Below are 19,558 nucleotides of genomic sequence, written 5' to 3' on the forward strand. Positions count from 1 at the left end.
ACTTGTATGTAGACACCACAGCAAAGTCACTCAAATTAGATTCTAGATACAGAGTACCTAAGACTGTTTTCTGTAAATCCGAGAAACCCATCTACGGAGCTGATGCTATAAAGCAGAGAATAGCGGAGTACCCAGAGGGGCACAGCTAGACACCACATGTCCTCCGGTCTCAAATTCCTTTGGCTTTCCTGCCTTCTCAGTACTCTCTCTGATTCTAGCTATCCGAGCTCTGACTCTCTCAGCTCAATAACCTACATTTACATCTCTTTTCTCTGCAGGGCATTTTGTAGGTCTTTATTAGAAAGATAATAACTCTTTACCAGGATGTGTTTTGTGGCTAACATCATCAAGAAGGATTCTAGTTAATGTCAACATGCTGTGATGACACTTGGCATTTGCCAATTTCCTAACACATATGAACAGGCAATAATAAGTTGCTTTAAGTTATCACCCCTGAAAAGCTTCTTTGTTCATTTAGTAACTACTGAACACATATCAAGTATGTGAGGCCTTCCATAAAGTGTCCATGGTCTCTCAGCTTCACACTTCTCTTCAGAATCTTCCTCTTTGCTGTTAGTGGCTACCATTGGTAGGAAGCAAGAAGGGAAAGAGGAAGAAGGACCCACCATTTCTCTGGGTTTAGTGCTGCTGGCAGGGAAGGCTCCAGCGGCCTCAAGAGCATAGTAGCCTCCAGCAAGGAGGACATGCCTTTCTGCTGCTCTAAGATCAGGGAGGCTGCGGTTTCCTATCAGTCACCTCTGGGCAATCTGTTAGTTCCCAGCTCCCCCAGCACATTTTAAACACACTGGATACAGGACATCCCCTCTGAATGAAAGACTCGCATTAGAACAGGTAAAGATACACAAGTGCACCTCTGCCCAGAGTTCTTAACACTAGAAATTCAAAGTCTTAACAATCTGACCTCATTTCCTCAAAGGAACAGGCGTATCTGAATTTGCGCATTCTGGGCGCCACACTACTTCTCCACTCACCATTCTCTTGTTTATCTATATATTTCAATCTACTATTTTCCTTTCCTGAACTCCTCCTTCCCATCACATTTCCAGGAATGTGAAACCTCCTGCACTTCCTCTAAAGCCTTCTTTGACAATGGCCCTATGTCCATTGCCCCACTTTAGATCTTTCAGCAAAGGCTTTGAATCCATGTCAAGTGAGAGAAAGGCATATAAATTAATAAGTGAAAAGCTTCTTTGACAATCATCATTTGTATCACTTACTCATATAAAACCTCATTATATTCTTTAATTATTATCTTAATTATTCCATTCATGCAGGTAGTAAGTCTTACCTTGCCTGGAAGTTGGGAACATAAAACTGTTAAACATCTAAAGATTTCCTGACAGAGGTAGTGAAATTCTAAAGATAGGAAGTAAACTTTGGTAATTAGCCAAAACTGTGCTAAATAATAATTACTCTGGAAACCCAATTGCAAAGGATATTTTACGTTTATGTTGATTCTTTAGATGAAGAACAGGTAAGACTCTTCCAAATTTACTTACAACCCAATTCTGAAAAAATAAAAAAAACACATATTTATTATATATGTCACAAATGAAAAAGATTAACCACATTTCACAAATATAACTTTAAAAGATCCTCACATGAAAATATGTTTATTGATTTTAGAAAGAAGGGGAGGGAGAAAGGAAAAGAACGAGAAAGAGGGAGAGAAAAACATGGATCGGTTGTCTCCGGTATGTACCCTGACTAGGAATCAAACCTGTAATCTTTTGATGTATGGGATGACACTCCACCAACCGAGCCACCCAATTAAGGCCACAAATATAACTTAAAAAAAATTTAAAGTCACGGTCTGCCATGATTACTGCTGGGTTTAGTTTTCTGATAATGAAATGAGTTTGCAAAAAAAAAAGTATGTGAAAAGAGAAAAGCAAAAGAAGGACAATTGGGGCATGTAGGATGCTACACAACATGAGAGGACTTCCCCTTGAAGTTACAAGAAGTTGGACAGCCATAATTCAAAACAGGATTCCCTGTTCAACACACAAACAGCTTCCAGGGATGCACGCACTGAGACATCTAAAGGTGGGCATAGCAGAGTGAGTAGGCAAAGAGGGAAGATGGGTGAAGGACAGAAACAAGAGCGGCAGATGCAGTCTGCTGCTCACGGCAGCACAATGGACAGGACAGCCGCGAAGGGACGGGGTGACACCTCTCGTGGATATAATGAAGGGGCAGAGGCAGCAATGGCCCTGGATGGCTGGTACCCGCTGAGGCTGAGCCCAGGGTGATGGTCAGAGAAGTGTACAAAGGATAGCAGTGCTCCACAAGCTGCCAACACAAAAAAGGAAAGCAGCAGTCACGGGAACCCCTTCCCTCATACTCCTGCAGCCTACCAAGCATTAACACCCCCCCCCCACCCCCCCACGGCAGATCATGAAAAGGCAAAAGCAACATTCAAACCTAAGTGGTCTGTACACTCTACGACTTAACCCACTAGAAAGAACAGAGCCTCAGACGTGTGAAGCCACTTCTCCTTGCCGACCCCTCACCCGCCCATCATGGTGTAGCATGGCAGTCAGCTAGGATAGCCAAGATAGCAGTGTGGCTGGCAGCTTCTGAATACAGGAGAGTGGCACTGGGAGGCATGGACCAGGAGACCCATAGCCTGCCACACACCACCATGGGAGTGGTGCCTTGAAACTGAGGAGACTGGGTCATTAAAAGGATGCCCACCTCCTTGGAGGATATGGGACAATTTCTATGACTGAGGAGACACCAACCCAGAGATCGAGGAAGCCCCTGTAGTGCAGGTAAGACAAAAAACAAAACCTTGTGCTCCAGCGCCACCTACTGGAAAATAAAAGAAAGACCTCTACTTATCAATACAGTGGGGCCTTGACTTACAAGTGTCCCGACTAACGAGTTTTTCGAGCTTTGAGTTGCGAGCTAAAATTCGGGTTATGATCCAGCTTCAGACACCCCACTGCTAGTTGGCGCAGCGAACGTCACAGTGAACGCCACAACATCAGCCCAGCATCACGTGTTTCACTCATTCACTGTTGATTTGACATACGAATAATATGAGTTACGAGCTCCGTCACAGAACGAATTAAACTTGTAAGTCAAGGCCCCACTGTATGCTAAGCCAATGAGTTTCAACTGGTGTGCTGCAAGAACTTAAAACATGCAATGCCTGACTATTTTAGTCAGGGGCACTGACCTTTTTTCCCTACACTGTCAAATATAAAAATGACAACAGCCAACACAACAGCAGCTGTCCAGTGTAAAATGCCTTGTCTTAAACCATAAATATAATATAATCAGGCCATATAATAGAGTTGCATTTTATTGGCCATCTACACTAATAAAAGAGAAACATGCAAATGGGGTCACTCTGCTATGCCCACCAGCCAATCAGGATGAGTATGCAAATTGACCCAACAAATATGGCAGTTAATTTGCATATGCAGGCACAGAGTGAAGACTGAAGACTGAAGATGACTGAAGACTGAAGAGGCTTGGCTTCTCTGCTGTAGCCGGAGTGGAGAAGCCAAGACTCGCTGCTGCGGCCGGACCAAAGGCCTGGGTCCTGGGTGCCGGAGGAAAACCAGTGCCGGCAGTCAGGGGAAGGAAGGCCTATTGCACGAATCTTCATGCAACGGGCCTCTAGTATTGTATAATAAAGTAACATCTGATTGGTTAATTCTTGGTACCAGAAATCCTTATATAGAAGTACAGACACCAGATTTTTTAAAAAGTCACTTTGGAGCAAAAAGTGTAGGTAATTACAATTATTATTATTTTTTTGTAAATCAATCTTAATTATGCCTACTTTTTTGGTGAGACTGGCAAAATATATATATATTTTGGTGTGCCACAGAAGTTTAATAATTAGTTTATGTGTGACATGGGATGAAAAAAGTTGAAAATTGATGTGCTAAACAGCAGAATCAAACACTTAACAGAAAAAGGTTTAATTCTCACAAATGCCCAGACAGAGAGAAATAATGCATCAAGCACAATAAATAACCAATGTAACAAAGGAGTTCAGAAAGAAAATAAAAAATACCCAGAAAATAAACTTAAAGACATGGAAGACAGTGATAAAAATGACAGAAAATTCAAGAAAACAGCTCTAGAAGTATTCACTCAGATATAAGCAAATTCAAAAAAACAATGCAACTAGCTCAGGAATAGAATCAATGAATAAAAGGAGTACTTTATCAAAAAAATTGAAACTTTAAACAAGAACCAAACAGACATTTTGGATTTGAAGAAATCAATAGAAGAGATGAAGAATGAACTAGCAAACATAGGAAAGAGAGCAGACTAGATGGTAGAAAGAATTAGTACAACTGAAGACAGAAATTTAGAAATGTCTCAGGTGGAAGAATAGAGAACTGAGAGTAGAAAGATTAAAGACTCCATGAAAACTATCTGACTCTAGTAGAGCAATATAAGAATAATGGGTTTGGCCCTAGCCGGTTTGGCTCGGTGGATAGAGTGTCAACATGCGGACTGAAGGGTCCCAGGTTCAATTCCGGTCAAGGGCATGTACCTTGCTTGTGGGCACATCCCCAGTAGGGGGTGTGCAGAAGGCAGCTGATTGATGTTTCTCTCTCATCGATGTTTCTAACTCTCTATCTCTCTCCCTTCCTCTCTGTAAAAATTCAACAAAATATATTTAAAATAAATAAATAAAAAAGAAAAAAAGAATAATGGGTTTGCCTGGCTAGTGTGGCTCAGTGGTTGAGCATTGACCTATGAACCAGGAGGTTACAGTTCGATTCCTGGTCAGGGCACATGCCCAGATTGCAGGCTCGATCCCCAATGCAGGACATGCAAGAGGAAATTGATCAATGATTTTCTCACAGCATCGATGTTTTTATTTCTCTCTCCCTGTCCCTTCCTCTCTGAAATCATAAAAAAAAAAAAACAACACAAAAGAGAGAGAAGGGGAGAAGGTAACAGAGAGCTTATTCAACAAAATGTTGATGAGAAGTTTTCACACACAAGGAAAGAGCTGGACACTTGATCTAAGAAGCTTACACCTAGATATAACACCTACTTATATCAACCCAAAAAATTCTCCTGAAAGGCACATTATATTAAAGCTGTCAAAAATTGCCTTGGCCGATGTGCCGAGTTGTCCAGTATACTCCAAAAAGTGGTGGGTTCGATTCCAAATCAGGGCACATACCCAGGTTGCGGCTTTGATGTGGTTGGGGTATGTACGGGAGACAACCAATTGATGTTTCGTTCTCATATCAATGTTTCTTTCTTTCTTTCTCTCTCTCAAATCAATATTTTTAAAAAACTGTCAAAAATTAATGAAAAAGAAAAAATCCTCAAGGTTGTCAGGGTAAAGAAGACAGTAACCTAAGAAATAAGGCCCATTAGATTACCATCATATTTTTCAGCGGGAACACTATAAGCTAGGAGAGAACGGAATCAAATATTCAAAAAATGTAAAAAGAGACATCACTATTAAGAATAAGATATCTAGCTTGTTAGAGTGTTCCTGCTGAAAAATCAATCAAAACATATCCTTGTGTGAGGATTAAAAATAAAGTAAGCAAGCAAGTCAAATAGCTACTGCAATTGGAAATGAACACACAGTGGGAAGGGGGAAGGACCGAACTTGTACAGGTGAATGAAGATAAGGTGCAATCACAAGAAAAAAAAACCTAAAAATGACTTTTTTTGCATAAACCTAATGGTACCCACAAAACAAAAATCTAGAACTGACACACACACACACACACACACACACACACACACAACCAAAGGAAAAATATTATAGAATACCCAACAAACTAAAATAACAGACAGAAACACAAAGGAAAAAGCAATAGTGAAGACACAGAGCTACCAAAAAAACTAAAAGGCTATAGGAAATCCTCATACATTAATAATCATCCTAAATGTATTCAGGACTGAGCTCACCAATAAAATGACAGAGAGGAACTAGATAGATTAAAAAACAAAACCCAACTATTTGCTGCCTTCAGGAGACAAACACAGTGAAGGAGTGAAAGTGGCATCTCCAAGCAAGGGGCATCCAGGGAAAAGCTATGCAGCCATAGCTAAAAAATAGGTTTCAAGATAAAAAAGGTAACAAGAGATAATGATGGACATTTTACAGTGATAAAGGAGGCAATACATCATGAAGACATAACACTTACCAACATATATGCATCCAACCTAGGAGCATCAAAATATATACAGTGCCCTAACTGGTTTGGCTCAGTGGATAGAGCGTCAGCCTGCGGACTCAAGGGTCCCAGGTTCGATCCCGGTCAAGGGCATGTACCTTGGTTGCGGGCACATCCCCAGTAGGGAGTGTGCAGGAGGCAGCTGATCGATGTTTCTCTCTCATTGATGTTTCTAACTCTCTATCCCTCTCCCTTCCTCTCTGTAAAAAGTCAATAAAATATGTTTAAAAAAAATGTATACAGCAATCGCCAGGCTGGCATGGCTCAATGGTTGAGCATTGACCTATGAACCAGGAGGTCATGGTTTGATTTCCGGTCAGGGCACATGCCTGGGATGTGGGCTCGATCCCTAGTGTGGTGTGTGCAGGAGCAACCAATCTATGATTCTCATTAGTGATGTTTCTCTCTCTCCCTCTCCCTTCCTCTCTGAAATCAATAAATATATATTAAAATAATATATATTTGGCAATTATTAACAGAAATAAAGGGAGAAATTGACAAAAATACAAGTATAGTAGAGAACATAAATACCCATTGGCAGCAATGCATAGATCATCCAAATAGAAAATCAGTAATGAAATACCAGCCTTAAATGAAACATTAGATCAAATGGACATGATTGATATTTATAGACCTGTCACATTAAATACCAGATTACACATTCTTCTCCAGTGCACATGTAACATTCTCAAGGATAGTCCATATGATGGGGCACAAACCAGCCTCAACAAATCAACTTTATAGCATTACGCCCACTTCAATATACAAGAAAAATCTCAGATAAATTACCTAACATTTCTCCTTAAAGAACTAGAAAAAAAAAAGGTCAGCAGAAGAAAGGAAATAATAAAATTGGAGCAGAATTAAATAAAGTAGAGAACAATAACAACATCCAAAAACCAGAAAAAATTAATACAAGAGCTGGTTGTTAGAAAAGATAAAGTTGACAAAACTCTTGCCAGATGCACTAAAATAAAAACAGAGAAAACTCAAACAAAATCAGAAATGAAAGTAGATAAGTTACAATGGACACAAAGAAATACAATGGATTATAAGTTATGTCACCAAATTTGATAAGCTAGAAGAAATGAACAAGTTCTTAGAAATTTATATAACCATCCTAGACTGATCAAGATGGATTGGAAAAATCTAAATACCGAGATCAATAGAAAGGAAATTGAAAACCTCCCGAAAAATAAAGAATCCAGGACCAGATGTCTTCATTAGTGAATTCTACCAAACATTCAAATATTTATGTACTTATTTTAAATTAAATCTTTATTGTTCAGATTATTACATTTGTTCCTCTTTTTTCCCCCCATAACTCCCCTCCTCCCAGCTCCTACCCCACCCTCCACCCTCATTCCCCACCCACTGTCCTCATCCATAGGTGCACGATTTTTGTCCAGTCTCTTCCCGCATCTCCCACACCCCTTTCCTTCCCAAGAATAGTCAGTCCACTCCCTTTCTATGTCCCTGATTCTATTATAATCACCAGTTCATTCTGTTCATCAGATTATTTATTCACTTGATTCTTAGATTCACTTGTTGATAGATGCATATTTGTTGTTCATAATTTGTATCTTTACCCTTTTCTTCTTCTTCCTCTTCTTAAAGGATACCTTTCAGCATTTCATATAATGCTGGTTTGGTGGTGATGAACTCCTTTAGCTTTTCCTTATCTGTGAACCTCTTTATCTGACCTTCAATTCTACATGATAGCTTTGCTGGGTAGAGTAATCTTGGTTGTAGGTTCTTGGCATTCATCACTTTGAATATTTCTTGCCACTCCCTTGTGGCCTGCAAAGTTTCTGTTGAGAAATCAGCTGACAGTCGTATGGGTATTCCCTTGTAGGTAACTGAGTTTCTTTCTCTTGCTGCTTTTAAGATTCTCTCTTTGTCTTTTGCTCTTGGCATTTTAATTATGATGTGTCTTGGTGTGGTCCTCTTTGGATTCCTTTTGTTTGGGGTTCTCTGCGCTTCCTGGACTTGTAAGTCTATTTCTTTCACCAGGTAGGGGAAGTTTTCTGTCATTATTTCTTCAAATAGGTTTTCAATATCTTGCTCTCTCTCATCTTCTGGCACCCCTATAATTCTGATGTTGGTACGCTTGAAGCTGTCCCAGAGGCTCCTTACACTATCTTCGTATTTTCGGATTCTTTTTTCCTTTTGCTTTTCCAGTTGGGTGTTTTTTGCTTCTTCGCATTTCAAATCTTTGACTTGATTCTTGCGCTCCTCTGGTCTGCTGTTGGGAGTCTGTATAATATGCTTTATTTCAGTCAGTGTATGCTTAATTTCTAGTTGGTTCTTTACCACAATATCGAGGGTCTCATTAGATTTCTTTAGGATCTCCCTATATTTATCGGCGGTCTCACCAGTCTTTTCGAGGGCCTTACTAAATTTATCGGCGGCTTCTAGACAGTTCTTGAGAGACCTTAAAAGTGTGGTTTTGAACTCTATATCCTCCATATCTGACATTTGTTTCCTGTTTCTTTGTCTCCGCATTTTTTATGCTTTCTTGGTGCACCCCCTAGTGGTCTTTGTTCGTAGACTGTTGTAGTTAAGCCTTGATTGTTGTATGTAATACTGGGAGGGATTTGACCTCCAGGCCCACTGGCTGTGAGAATCAGCTGTGTCTGCAGTGGGAGAACTTCTGTCCTCTAGGGAGGTGCTAATCTAGCCTTTGCCTGAGGCTGTCCGGCAAATGCCTCTGTGCAGGGCTTGGGCGGGGGGGGGTGGGGGGGGGGGTCCCACGGGATCAACAGGGCGGACAGAGCGAGCAGTTTATGGCTGCTCTCAGTCCCGTCCCCAGAGGCTCTGCCTCTCAGTGTCCCAGCAACCGCTGCAAACTTCGGAGAGAAAGCTGCCCTCGAGTTCCGATCGATGCCAAACAGTCCCGCTTCTCCCGTGTGAGTCTGGGTCCCTAGAGACTCGCCCGGATCTGGAGCTCAGAGTCTGAGACTCCCTCCCGATTGAAACAGACAACCGCGCCCTCAGTCGTCAACCCGCTCCGCATGCACTCTGCACCTTAGTATTTTCCTTCTGCACTGCGCCTCCTCTGAGTCTCGGTATGTTTTTCTCTTTCCTTTTAGTTGTAGAATTTCCACTCAGCCAGCCTTCCTGTGGTTCTGGGTGATGTCCGTTCCGTCTTTTAGTTGTATTTTTGAAGTGGTTGTGCGAGGTGGCAATCTCTGGTGTTTACCTATGCCGCCATCTTGGTTCTCCTCAAATATTTAATACCTATCCTTCTCAAACTCTTCCAAAAAACTGAGGAAGAGGCAATACTTCATAACACATTTTCTGTGACCATCATAACCCTGATACCAAAACCATGGTTAACACAAGAAAAGAAAACTACAACCAATATCTCTGATGAATACAGATGCAAAAGTCCTAAACAAGATACCAGAAAACAACAAGATAGAATACAACAATATAATAAAAAGATATCACAATCAAGTGGGATTCATTGCAGGGGCACAAGGATGGTTCAACATACACAAATAGATCAATGTACTCACCACATTAACAAAATGAAGGATAAAAAAATCATATGATCATATCAATAGATGCAAAAAAAGCATTTGACAAGATACAACACCCATCTATGAGTAATACACTATAGAAGGAAAGTAACTCAATAAAGGCCAAAACCCTCAGCTAATATCATACTGAAGAGTGAAAAACTGAAAGCTTTTCATGTACGATCAAGAACAAGCCCTAGCCGATTTGGCTCAGTGGATAGAGCATTGGCCTGCAGACTGAAGGATCCCAGGTTTGATTCCAGTCAAGGGCACATGTCCAGGTTGCAGGCTCAATCCCCAGCAGGGGAATGTGCAGGAGGCAGGTAAGCAGTGATTATCTCTCTCTCCCTCTCCTTTTCCTCTCTGAAATAAATTAAAAAAACAAACAAACAAAAGAATAAGACAAGGGTGCCCACTCTCTTATTCAACATATGACTGAGAATCCAAGCCAGAGCAATTGGATTGCTTTGTCAATATTACATATATAGATAACTCTAAAAAGTGTACCAAAAGACTATTAAAAACTGTTATTAATACAGTAAAGCTGCAGGATATGAAAATCCACTGAGTTCCTATATACTATAAATGAAATATACTATATAATAAAAGCCTAGGTGGCGTCATGCCCTCACGATGTCATCATAAGATGGCCGCCACAAGATGGCCGGCAGGGGGCGACCAGGCCCACAGGGGAGGGCAGTTGGGGATCATCAGGCCGGCATGGAGTGCAGTTGGGGGCGATCAGGCTGGCAGGGGAGCAGTTAGGGAGTGATCAGGCTGGTAGGCAGAAGTGGTTAGGGGCAATCAGGCAGGCAGGCAAGCAGGCGAGCAGTTAGGAGCCAGCAGTCCTGGACTGTAAGAGGGATGTCTGACATCCCCTGAGGGGTCCCGGATTGGAGAGGGTGCAGGCCTGGCTGAGGGCCCCCCTCCACCCCCCCCCATGCACGAATTTTGTGCACTGGGCCTCTATTCATTAAAATAAATGAAAAACAAAAAACAAAAATATGAGAAAAACAAAACAATTCCATACGAATTTACAAAAAGATAGAATAAAACACTTAGGAATAAACTCAACAAAAGGAATGAAGAAACTATTCACTGAAAACTATAAAACATTGGTGAAAGAAATTAAAGACACAAATAAATGCTTGAACTAGCCCTATAAAGCATTATACAAATTTAATGTAATCCCCATCAATATCCCAAAAGCATTTTTCAAATAGAACAAAAAAATCATCAAGGTGTGTTCTCCCTTCTGTCTCTTCTTCCCCCACAGGCATCTCTTAAACTCCAAGGGACTCCACAAGACTTGCCATCAGGGGAGCAATGGGCAGTGGCAGGTCTTCCAAAGCTAACCTCTGGAACTTGTATCTAAGGCCCCCCTCTTCTCCAACTTCCCAGTGAGCTAAGGCAGCCCTGCCCTGGCTCATTTTTCTTATAACATTTCTAGGAAGCCACAGCTGCCCCACCTAGGCTCTCTCCTGTTGCTTCTTCTATCCTAAAGTCTACCTTGTTTCACTGTTCCCAGCTTTCATAAATGTACTCTCAAAAAAAAAAAATCATCAAATATTTATGGAACCACAAAAAACTGGGAATAGCCAGAGCAATTCTGAGAAAAAATAACAAAGCTGGATGTATCATTCTCACTGACTTCAAATTATACTGTGAAGCTGCAATAATCAAAACAATATGGTATTGGCAAAACCCAGACACATAAGCTAATGGAATAGAATTGAGAACCCAAAAATTAACCCACATATTTATGGGTAAATAGTTTTTGAAAAAATAGCCAAAAACACACAAGGAGAAAAGAAAGTCTCTTGAATAAATGGTGCTGGGAAAATTGGAATGTCATATGCAAATGAATGAAACTAGATTGCTGTTTGTCCCCATACAAAAACACTCCCTCAAAATGGATCAAAGACCTAAATATAAGACCTGAAAAAATACATTAAAAAAAATCTGAAAACAAAAAAACCATAGATACTAAACTTATGGATCTTGGTCTCAGAATGTGACCCTAAAGGCAAGGGAAAAGCAAAAAGGAATGAATGGGACTATATCAAACTAAAACACTTCTGCAACAGCAGAAAAAACCATCAACAAAAGGCAACCAACAGAATGAGGGAAAATATTTGCAAACAATATATAGAGATAAGGAGCTCATATTGAAAACATAAATGAACTCATACAACTCAACAAAAAACAAACAATCCAATTGAAAAATGGGCAGAGGATGTAAACAGGCACTGTTCTTAAGGCATACACATGGCAACAAATTTATGAAAAGATGCTCACCTTCACCAGCTATTAGGGAAATACAAATCAAAGCTACAATGAGGTACAACTCCACACCTGTTAGAATGACGATTATCAACAAACAAATAATAACAAGCGTTGGAGAAGTTGTGGAGAAAAAGTAACCTACATTCACTGTTGGTAGGAATGTAAGCTGGTACAGCTACTTTAAAAAACAGTATCGCAGTTCCTCAAAACATTACAAATAGAGCTATCTTATGAGCCTACACTCTCTCTTCAGGGTACCTTCTGGAAAAAATGGAAAACTTGTTTATAAATATGTATGCACCCATATGTTCACTGCAGTATTATTCATGGTTGCCAAGACATGGAAACAATCTAAGTATCCTTCGATGGATGACTAGATAAAGATGTTGTATATACATATAATGGAATACTGTTCAGCCAAAAGAATGAATGAAATACTGCCATTTGGGACAACATGGATATATCAAGAACTGTGTGATTTCATTCATATACAGGGCATAAAAGTAAAGCAACAAACAAACTCACAGGTTATCAGAGGGGAAGAAGAGTGGGGGAGAGTGAAGAGGGTAAAGGGGTCAAATACATGGTGACAGATGGAGAGTAGACTTTGGGTGGTGAGCACACACTGCCAAATATGGATAGTGGAGAACTGTCTCCACTTGTTTCGATTTTTGTCTCTATAAAATGGAGGATAAATGTGCTTGCCCAAGAGTTGTATAAGCACTTTGGAAACCATGAAGTACTATGTTCAAAGTACTATCTACTAGTATTTTAAAAAGCAACTGCTTTAGACATGATACCCAGTCAGGTGGTCCGAGGATTAGGTTCTTGGGCTAGTCAGGCTACCAGAAAAGACTCACTTTGTGCCCTGGTACTTCTGTCCCTGGCACAGCTTTCATATGGAAATCCACCATTCCCATCTTTTCTAACAAGTTGGTGTTGCCTAGTACTGATTTTTTGTTCTTTGCTTGTGCTTCTTCTCTCTCTCGGGCCAATCTGAATCAAAGAGAGAAAATATAAATAAATCAACCATGCTATTAATGGAGCTTCTGTTTTTATTTTTAAAAAATAATATAATGCTGTTTAACTTTATAGTGATCATTTAGAGTCTCTCAATTTTCCCTTTCAACTTAAGCACTTTGTCCCTTCTCAATCCCATCTTCCTCCCATCTTCCTCATGAGGAAGATGGGTCTTTCAGACCCCAGTCTGCCAAGTCGTGATTATTCCTATCCTCATAATGAAGAGAATGCTGATTCAAACTCCCCACCTTATTTAGGCCTGAACTACTGTGCTAACCACTCATCGCTGGACCCTCTGCCTCTGGCCTGTTTCCTAACATCCCACCTTCCAGAGCAACTGTCAGATTTATGATCCTGAGGCACCTCTGCAGGCACTTTAGGCAGCGGGCACTGAGTGCTCGTCCCGCTCAGGACTGGGCACCAGTTCCTATACATAGTAGGCACTACAGTGCTGCTGAATAAGTCTCACCACTACCCAGTTCCCAACTGAAGAACAGAATCAAATTCTCACCTGTCTCATCAGACCACTCCCTTAAAACATGCCTCCTGCTTGCCACCTGCCTTAGACCTATTTTTCCCTGATCAAGAACAAGCTTATCAATAACACTGATTGCTCCATCTGTACATTCCTAAAATGTTTTCTCTTTTGAAAGTTCCCAAACTTACACAATCTTTCCTCCCTGAGAATACCTTCAGAATCATAAAATACTCAAATAGCTGTTACAATGCCTTGTACTTAATCACTTACCAAATTAATCTTATGCCTCTCACACAGGAATTTCCCATTATCTTTATCTTTGTATGACACTAGCATTAATAGTAAAAAATAACATAGGCAACTTAGCAGTGTCTATTCAAATTTTAAACATATATAACTCCAGCAACACAAACCCCAGACGAAGCCTTGCATTATGCAGGAGCCATCCATGCAGGGTCTAAATGTCCATCAGTGAGGTATAGCCAATTACACTGTGCGTCAGCTATTTGCCGAAATAGTACTAAACAGAAGTTACAGAAAATTGGGAAGATCTACATCACCGCAGAAGGTTGTATTAAAAAGATAACATAGGCATGTATTTTTATAGCTTAAAATATGCACATGTAAATGCATTGCATTATCTTTATTGGTGGAGTTGGAGTTGTGAGGAGAAACAGTTGAGTGAATTTGCTAATACCATCTTCAATAATAATAGTGTAATATGCAAATTGACCGAAAGGCTGAACAGTGGAACAACAGGATGACCTTCTGGATGAAGCCAGGGCTGCGAGGGCTGAGATCCTTGCCTGACTTTCTTGAATCGGGCCTCTAGTCTATAGAAATAAAAGCCTAAGCGACCGGCTGACTGGCCGGTAGCTGTCATGTGCAATGACCACCAGGGGGCAGATGCTCAACGCAGGAGCTGCCGAGCTGTGGTGACTTGGCAGCTGTGGTTCTTGGGTTATGCACCTGGAACCAGAGAGGAGGGAGCCCGATTCTGGGGTGCGTCACCCGAGAACCGCCCTCTTGCAATCTGGGACCCCTCGGGGGATGTCCGAGAGCCAGTTTTGGCCTGATCCCTGCAGGCCAGGCCGAGGGACCGCACCAGTGCATGAATCTGTGCACCGGGCCTCTAGTAAGAAATATAATTACTCAATAGTTTCAAATCAATTAAGTGAATATACAGAACCATTTACAAAATAAAAAATACTGTTTAAATTCACATAGAACAAATCTTACCTGTGCAAAAAACTTTCTTTTGCTAATTGAATTTGTAGTGTTCCACCTTTCCATTTTGTGTTATTTAAAACAGACATACCTATAGAGTAAAGAATTATTACCCAATTACATCACAATGCAAAAATACATTTCAGAATGTGCCTTTTCTAATTATTTAATACCAAGAAAAGTAGACTTGTTAATCACGAAGAGATACAGAGAAAACAGAACAAGGAATTTTATTTTTATTTTTTTTTGAGCCACGCTGCCAGGCCCCGGCCCACTTTTAATTCTTTATTAAGGCAAGTTGTTTCTGAAATTCGGAATCTGATTCCTGGTAATTTTTTAAAATCACGCAAATAAAAGTTAATGCCTTAAACAAAAATAAATTCACAAGAGCATATTTTAAGGCTGACACTTCCGAGGGTACCATCTGTTTACCTTTATACACTATGAGCAATCAACCCGAGCTAATCAACTTTTTGGAAGAGTAACTGAAAACTGACCACAAAATTGGTCTTTACCATCCAATGCCATGAAGGCTTATCAACTTTCCAGGTTCCCCAATACTTTCTTAAGAGCCACAGTCTCCCTACGAAGCCCTCGATGGGAAGTCACGCTGGGCTTCTGAGCTCGGTCACCGCTCAGCACGCATGTGTGCAGCCCTGGTGCGGGGCTCCACCAGGCTACGATCCTGAGCTGCCAAACGCACCTGAAGACCAGGTGTCCCATGAGCTGCCTGGAGAGCTCTAAGAGAACAAGGAATTTTAGACCTGGAGTGAAAGGGCTTAGATCCTGGTCTCCCCTGGACCACTTACCAGTGCAGCCCTTACATTCCCTACCTCCCAGTGTGACTGGAAGATACGAATGAGGCAAATGTGTAAACTAGAAAGCAAAACTTGTTTGCTATTTGTTTACAAAGTAATGCCAAAAATCTCTGGTGAATGAGTAACATTTCTTTACTTCCCACTAAAACTATAAAATGTCAATGTAATTTTCCCAAGGTGAACCAGGACACTGGAATTATGCAGCTCCTCACTTTCACTTTTCACCTCATGCTAGTTACCTCTGTGTAACTTCCAAACAAATTAGATGCAAGTGACTGAACTATGCTATGCCCTAATAGTTGCTTTTTCTCAATATTTGCTATCAGATTCCTTAATAATAACCACTAACAGAGGGAAGATTGCATTGGTAGATATTTTAAACACAAAGGTTCTATTCAATTTAACCCTTTGCAGTCTAATTTTATTTTTGGAATTCAAACAGTCTGGTCCAAATTAATTGACGGGATTGAATGTTGAACCGGTTTGCGGTGTTGACCTCAGCCTCGATGTTGGACCTGCTACTAGCGCCTGGTCTGTCGAGACAGCCTCGACGTTGGACCGAAAAGGGTTAATCTTCGCAGTAAATTATGAGGCAAACAATATCTTTGCTATACATTGGATAAGCAAACTGGAGCTTAGAAGTTTCAATAACATGCCACAGGTTACATATCAGAGCTGCTGTGTTCTTAACCACAACTCGTCAAGGGTGATGGCCCTCTTTCCCTATGAACAACAAGTACCTCTTGACTTTTCAGCTTCCAAATAACTAGAATTCATTACCACATCAGTGGCAATATGGATTACCTCCCCTTTCTTCTTCAGTGAAGACCACAGTTTTACTAAACCTCTCTCTCTCTCTCTCTCTATACATATATTTTTTAATTAGCTTTTTAGAGAGAGGAAGGGAGAGGGATACATCAGTGAGAAACATAATCTATCGCCTGCCTCCTGTATGCCCCCCACAACCCGGGCATGTGCCCTGACCAGGAAACGAACCTGTGACTGCCTGGTTCCTTGTTTGATGCTCAACCACTGAGCCACACTAGCTGGGAGTTGTTTTTTTTTAAATATATACTAAACTTCTTGATAGAGAGTCTATAATTTCAAGAATAGTCTTACAAGGCATACACTAAAGCCAGCCCTCTCCTAACAGCATTTAATTTCAAGAAAATAACCTCCCTAAAAAATGAACTCACAAGGAAAGGGGGAAGAGTATGGCATAGTGCAGTGATGGTGAACCTATGACACGCGTCACAGGTGACACGTGAACTCATTTGTTTGGTTGATTTTTCTTTGTTAAATGGCATTTAAATGTATAAAATAGATATCAAAAATATAAATCTTTGTTTTACTATGATTGCAAATATCAAAAAATTTCTATATGTGACACGGCACCAGAGTTAAGTTAGGGTTTTTCAAAATGCTGACACGCCGAGCTCAAAAGGTTCGCCATCACTGGCATAGTGGGATATGTGTAACAAGCAATTTCTATGAAACCTTTGTTTCTTGTCCAAAATATTTTAGAATACCATTAGCAATGTGCTACCACATGTCTGCTGACGCCAAATGGTATGAAACTAAACCTGCTGAGTTACAGGATATTGGAATTCTCTTGATCATAGTTGTCCCTCTGGATGACTTAAAAATTGGCTGTTAAGATGTAGAACAAAGTTATTCCAAGTTACACAGACATAAACTGGCAAGTCATATGGAATATCTTACATTTTTTCAGGTCTGATTCAGCTACTCTGATGTTGATATATGCAAAGACTTTCTGTGGGTTTCCTAAAAAAAATAGAAAAATACATTTATTTAAATTCTTATCCAGGAAACAATATAAAATGATTACATTTATAAATTTAAAAAAATGAGCTCTTGGAAACAAACTCTTTCAAAGAAAAAACTTGTTATTTTTCACTGGACTCTAAGATTGAAATTTTCTAAATATGATTATTAAAATATTAAAAAATAAAATAAAAAATGCCAAATGGTCAGTTGATTATGTTATGATGTTATGTTGTTATATGATTTTGTTAGTGACATTCTACTTAATAGGATACTTAATGAGTAATAGCATTTTAGCTCTGAAAACTGAACGTTACATGTTTCAGAAATCGGGTGTTTTAGAATGTAGAACATTTTTGAACTCAGGAATGTAATTCTGGGCAAGTTCCACATCATGAATGACACCTCCAGGGCATGGCGTGGGGTTTACACACAGGGGCTAACATTCATCTCTGCGGTTCCCTTATTTTGTCATAACTGACTTGCCTTGGACCTGCCTTTACCCACGAAAGACTATCAACTTGCCTTGGTCATCTTTCCGAGTGATGATCTCCACATCTGACACGTCTCCAAATCTGCTGAACTGGCTTTGCAGGTCCGCCTCGGAAACGCTCTGGCCAAGGCCACCCACAAAGAGGCGCGTGGTCTCTTGGCTGGCCTTCATCAAGGCTGGGCGCCCTCAGTGTTCTAGTAGGAAAATCATTTGAGTTCTTTCCGTCAGTTCTTCTCAAACCTAAACAACCAACCAAAACAACCCCAACTCACCCGGAACCTTGGATGCCAAACTGGTTGCCTAAACTTTCACTCTTATATTGTTTCTAAATTTTATCCCTGGAGATTCTGGTCAAACCCTACATCCACTTCTCCACGAACCCTCGGGAACAGCACCTCTGCAGACACCGGAACGGGGAATGCTGCCCCACAAACGCGCCCAGTGCACTCCACCCTCCCAGTCACCTATCCACGCGCCAGGCATCCTGCTTCTTCATTTATACATTCCTCTGTTCACTTTAAGCAATGCTGACGTGCTACAGGAAAAGAGACAGCGTGCTGCTCAGGCGAAGAGAGCAACTGCTACCATAGCTAATATAGGCTTGTTCTGCTTTTTAAAAATGTGTCAGCTTTGTATGGTATAGTTTGCGTGCATCCCTTTTTCAGATGAGCAGGAGGGATGAAGTCACTTTCCCAATGTCATTCAGAGAATTAATGAAGCCAGAATTATAAACCAGGTCTAATTTCGGAGCCTGTAATGCATCATTAAACTAGGAAAGCTGTTGTATTCGAAGGGGCTCGGGGAACTCTCGGAGGTACTCGGCGGAGGCCCCGTGGGATCTAATCCCGGTAGCACCCAGGGGCCACACTCGCCTTTTCCCAAGAGCGGACACCCCTCCCACTTTAGACCCCAAAGCAGCGTCCGACCCCGACCTAGGGCTCGTGCTCTGGGCGTGGGGCACGACCTGCGTCTTCCCGGTAGACTCCCTGCCCCCACCCTGCGCACCCAGGTTTTTTGCCGCTGAAGACCCAAGACCCAAGAGCAGGGACAGTGGAGGCCAAATGGCCCAGACCCACTCCTTACCGCGTTGTCTCCACAGCCAGCGCCGCGTAGGGCCCTAATTCCTAGTCGCGTGTTCCACTAGGCAGAGTCGCTATTCCTTCCTACTCGACTTCCCACCCCGCCTCCTAAGGTTCCGTGACCACTCAGTTCCCGTGCTCTGCATTTCGTTCCCCGTCGTCTGGGATACCGCGATGCCCCCGCCACCCGTCCCTCAACGTCCTCAAAATTCTCGAATCGTAATTCTATGATTCGTACTAAGAAGGTTATCGCCCCGTGTTTATCCACGCCTGGACCAGCTATCGGCGGAAGTGAGAGCGGAAGGAAAATAACGAGACGCTCCCCTTCACACGGTCCGGAAGCTACTCCTCAGTGACGCACGCATCTGGTTGCTCCAAACTCCGCCGGCGCGGGTGGGACAGCTCGGTCCTGGGGCTTCGGGCTGGAGCGAACCAACTCTCTCCAAGCGTGGGGACGTTGGGGAGCAGCGGGTGCAGCGTGCCCCCGGCGACAGAGCGCCCGAGGCTATCAAAGCATTTCCTGCCTTCCGCATCCCACAGGGAAATACTTGTCCCTCTCTCCAGGGTGACCAGTAAGGGGTGGTAAAGAGTGTCCCAAAATTCAGCAAGTTTTGAATATCGCGTGAGCATTACAGCAAAAATAAAAGC

At 41.5% G+C, this 19,558-nt stretch overlaps 1 protein-coding gene across 4 annotated transcripts in view; it reads right to left on the reverse strand.

The window, feature by feature from the left end:
• NOL8 (nucleolar protein 8) overlaps window positions 1-19,402 on the reverse strand; it is a 45,726-nt gene extending 26,324 nt beyond the window's left edge. For 2 of the 4 annotated variants that reach the window (XR_002826140.1, XR_002826139.1), the window contains exons 1-6: window positions 18,915-19,402; window positions 17,864-18,025; window positions 17,276-17,338; window positions 14,748-14,826; window positions 12,871-13,006; window positions 1,461-1,529 (exon numbers count right to left, since the gene is read on the reverse strand). Coding sequence is in view for 2 of the 4 variants with exons in the window: in XM_014467572.2 (XP_014323058.1) it covers window positions 1,461-1,529; window positions 12,871-13,006; window positions 14,748-14,826; window positions 17,276-17,338; window positions 17,864-18,002 (486 nt within the window). In the remaining 2 variants the exon portion in view is untranslated. Of the gene's footprint in view, window positions 1-1,460; window positions 1,530-12,870; window positions 13,007-14,747; window positions 14,827-17,275; window positions 17,339-17,863; window positions 18,026-18,914 lie in introns of those variants that run through there. The other 2 variants (XM_014467572.2, XM_023743625.1) reach the window with 2 other exon arrangements.
• Window positions 19,403-19,558: the final 156 nt, after the last annotated feature.

Source organism: Myotis lucifugus, unplaced genomic scaffold, assembly GCF_000147115.1.
Source record: "Myotis lucifugus unplaced genomic scaffold, Myoluc2.0 scaffold_404, whole genome shotgun sequence".
NCBI classification, from domain to species: Eukaryota; Metazoa; Chordata; class Mammalia; order Chiroptera; family Vespertilionidae; genus Myotis; species Myotis lucifugus.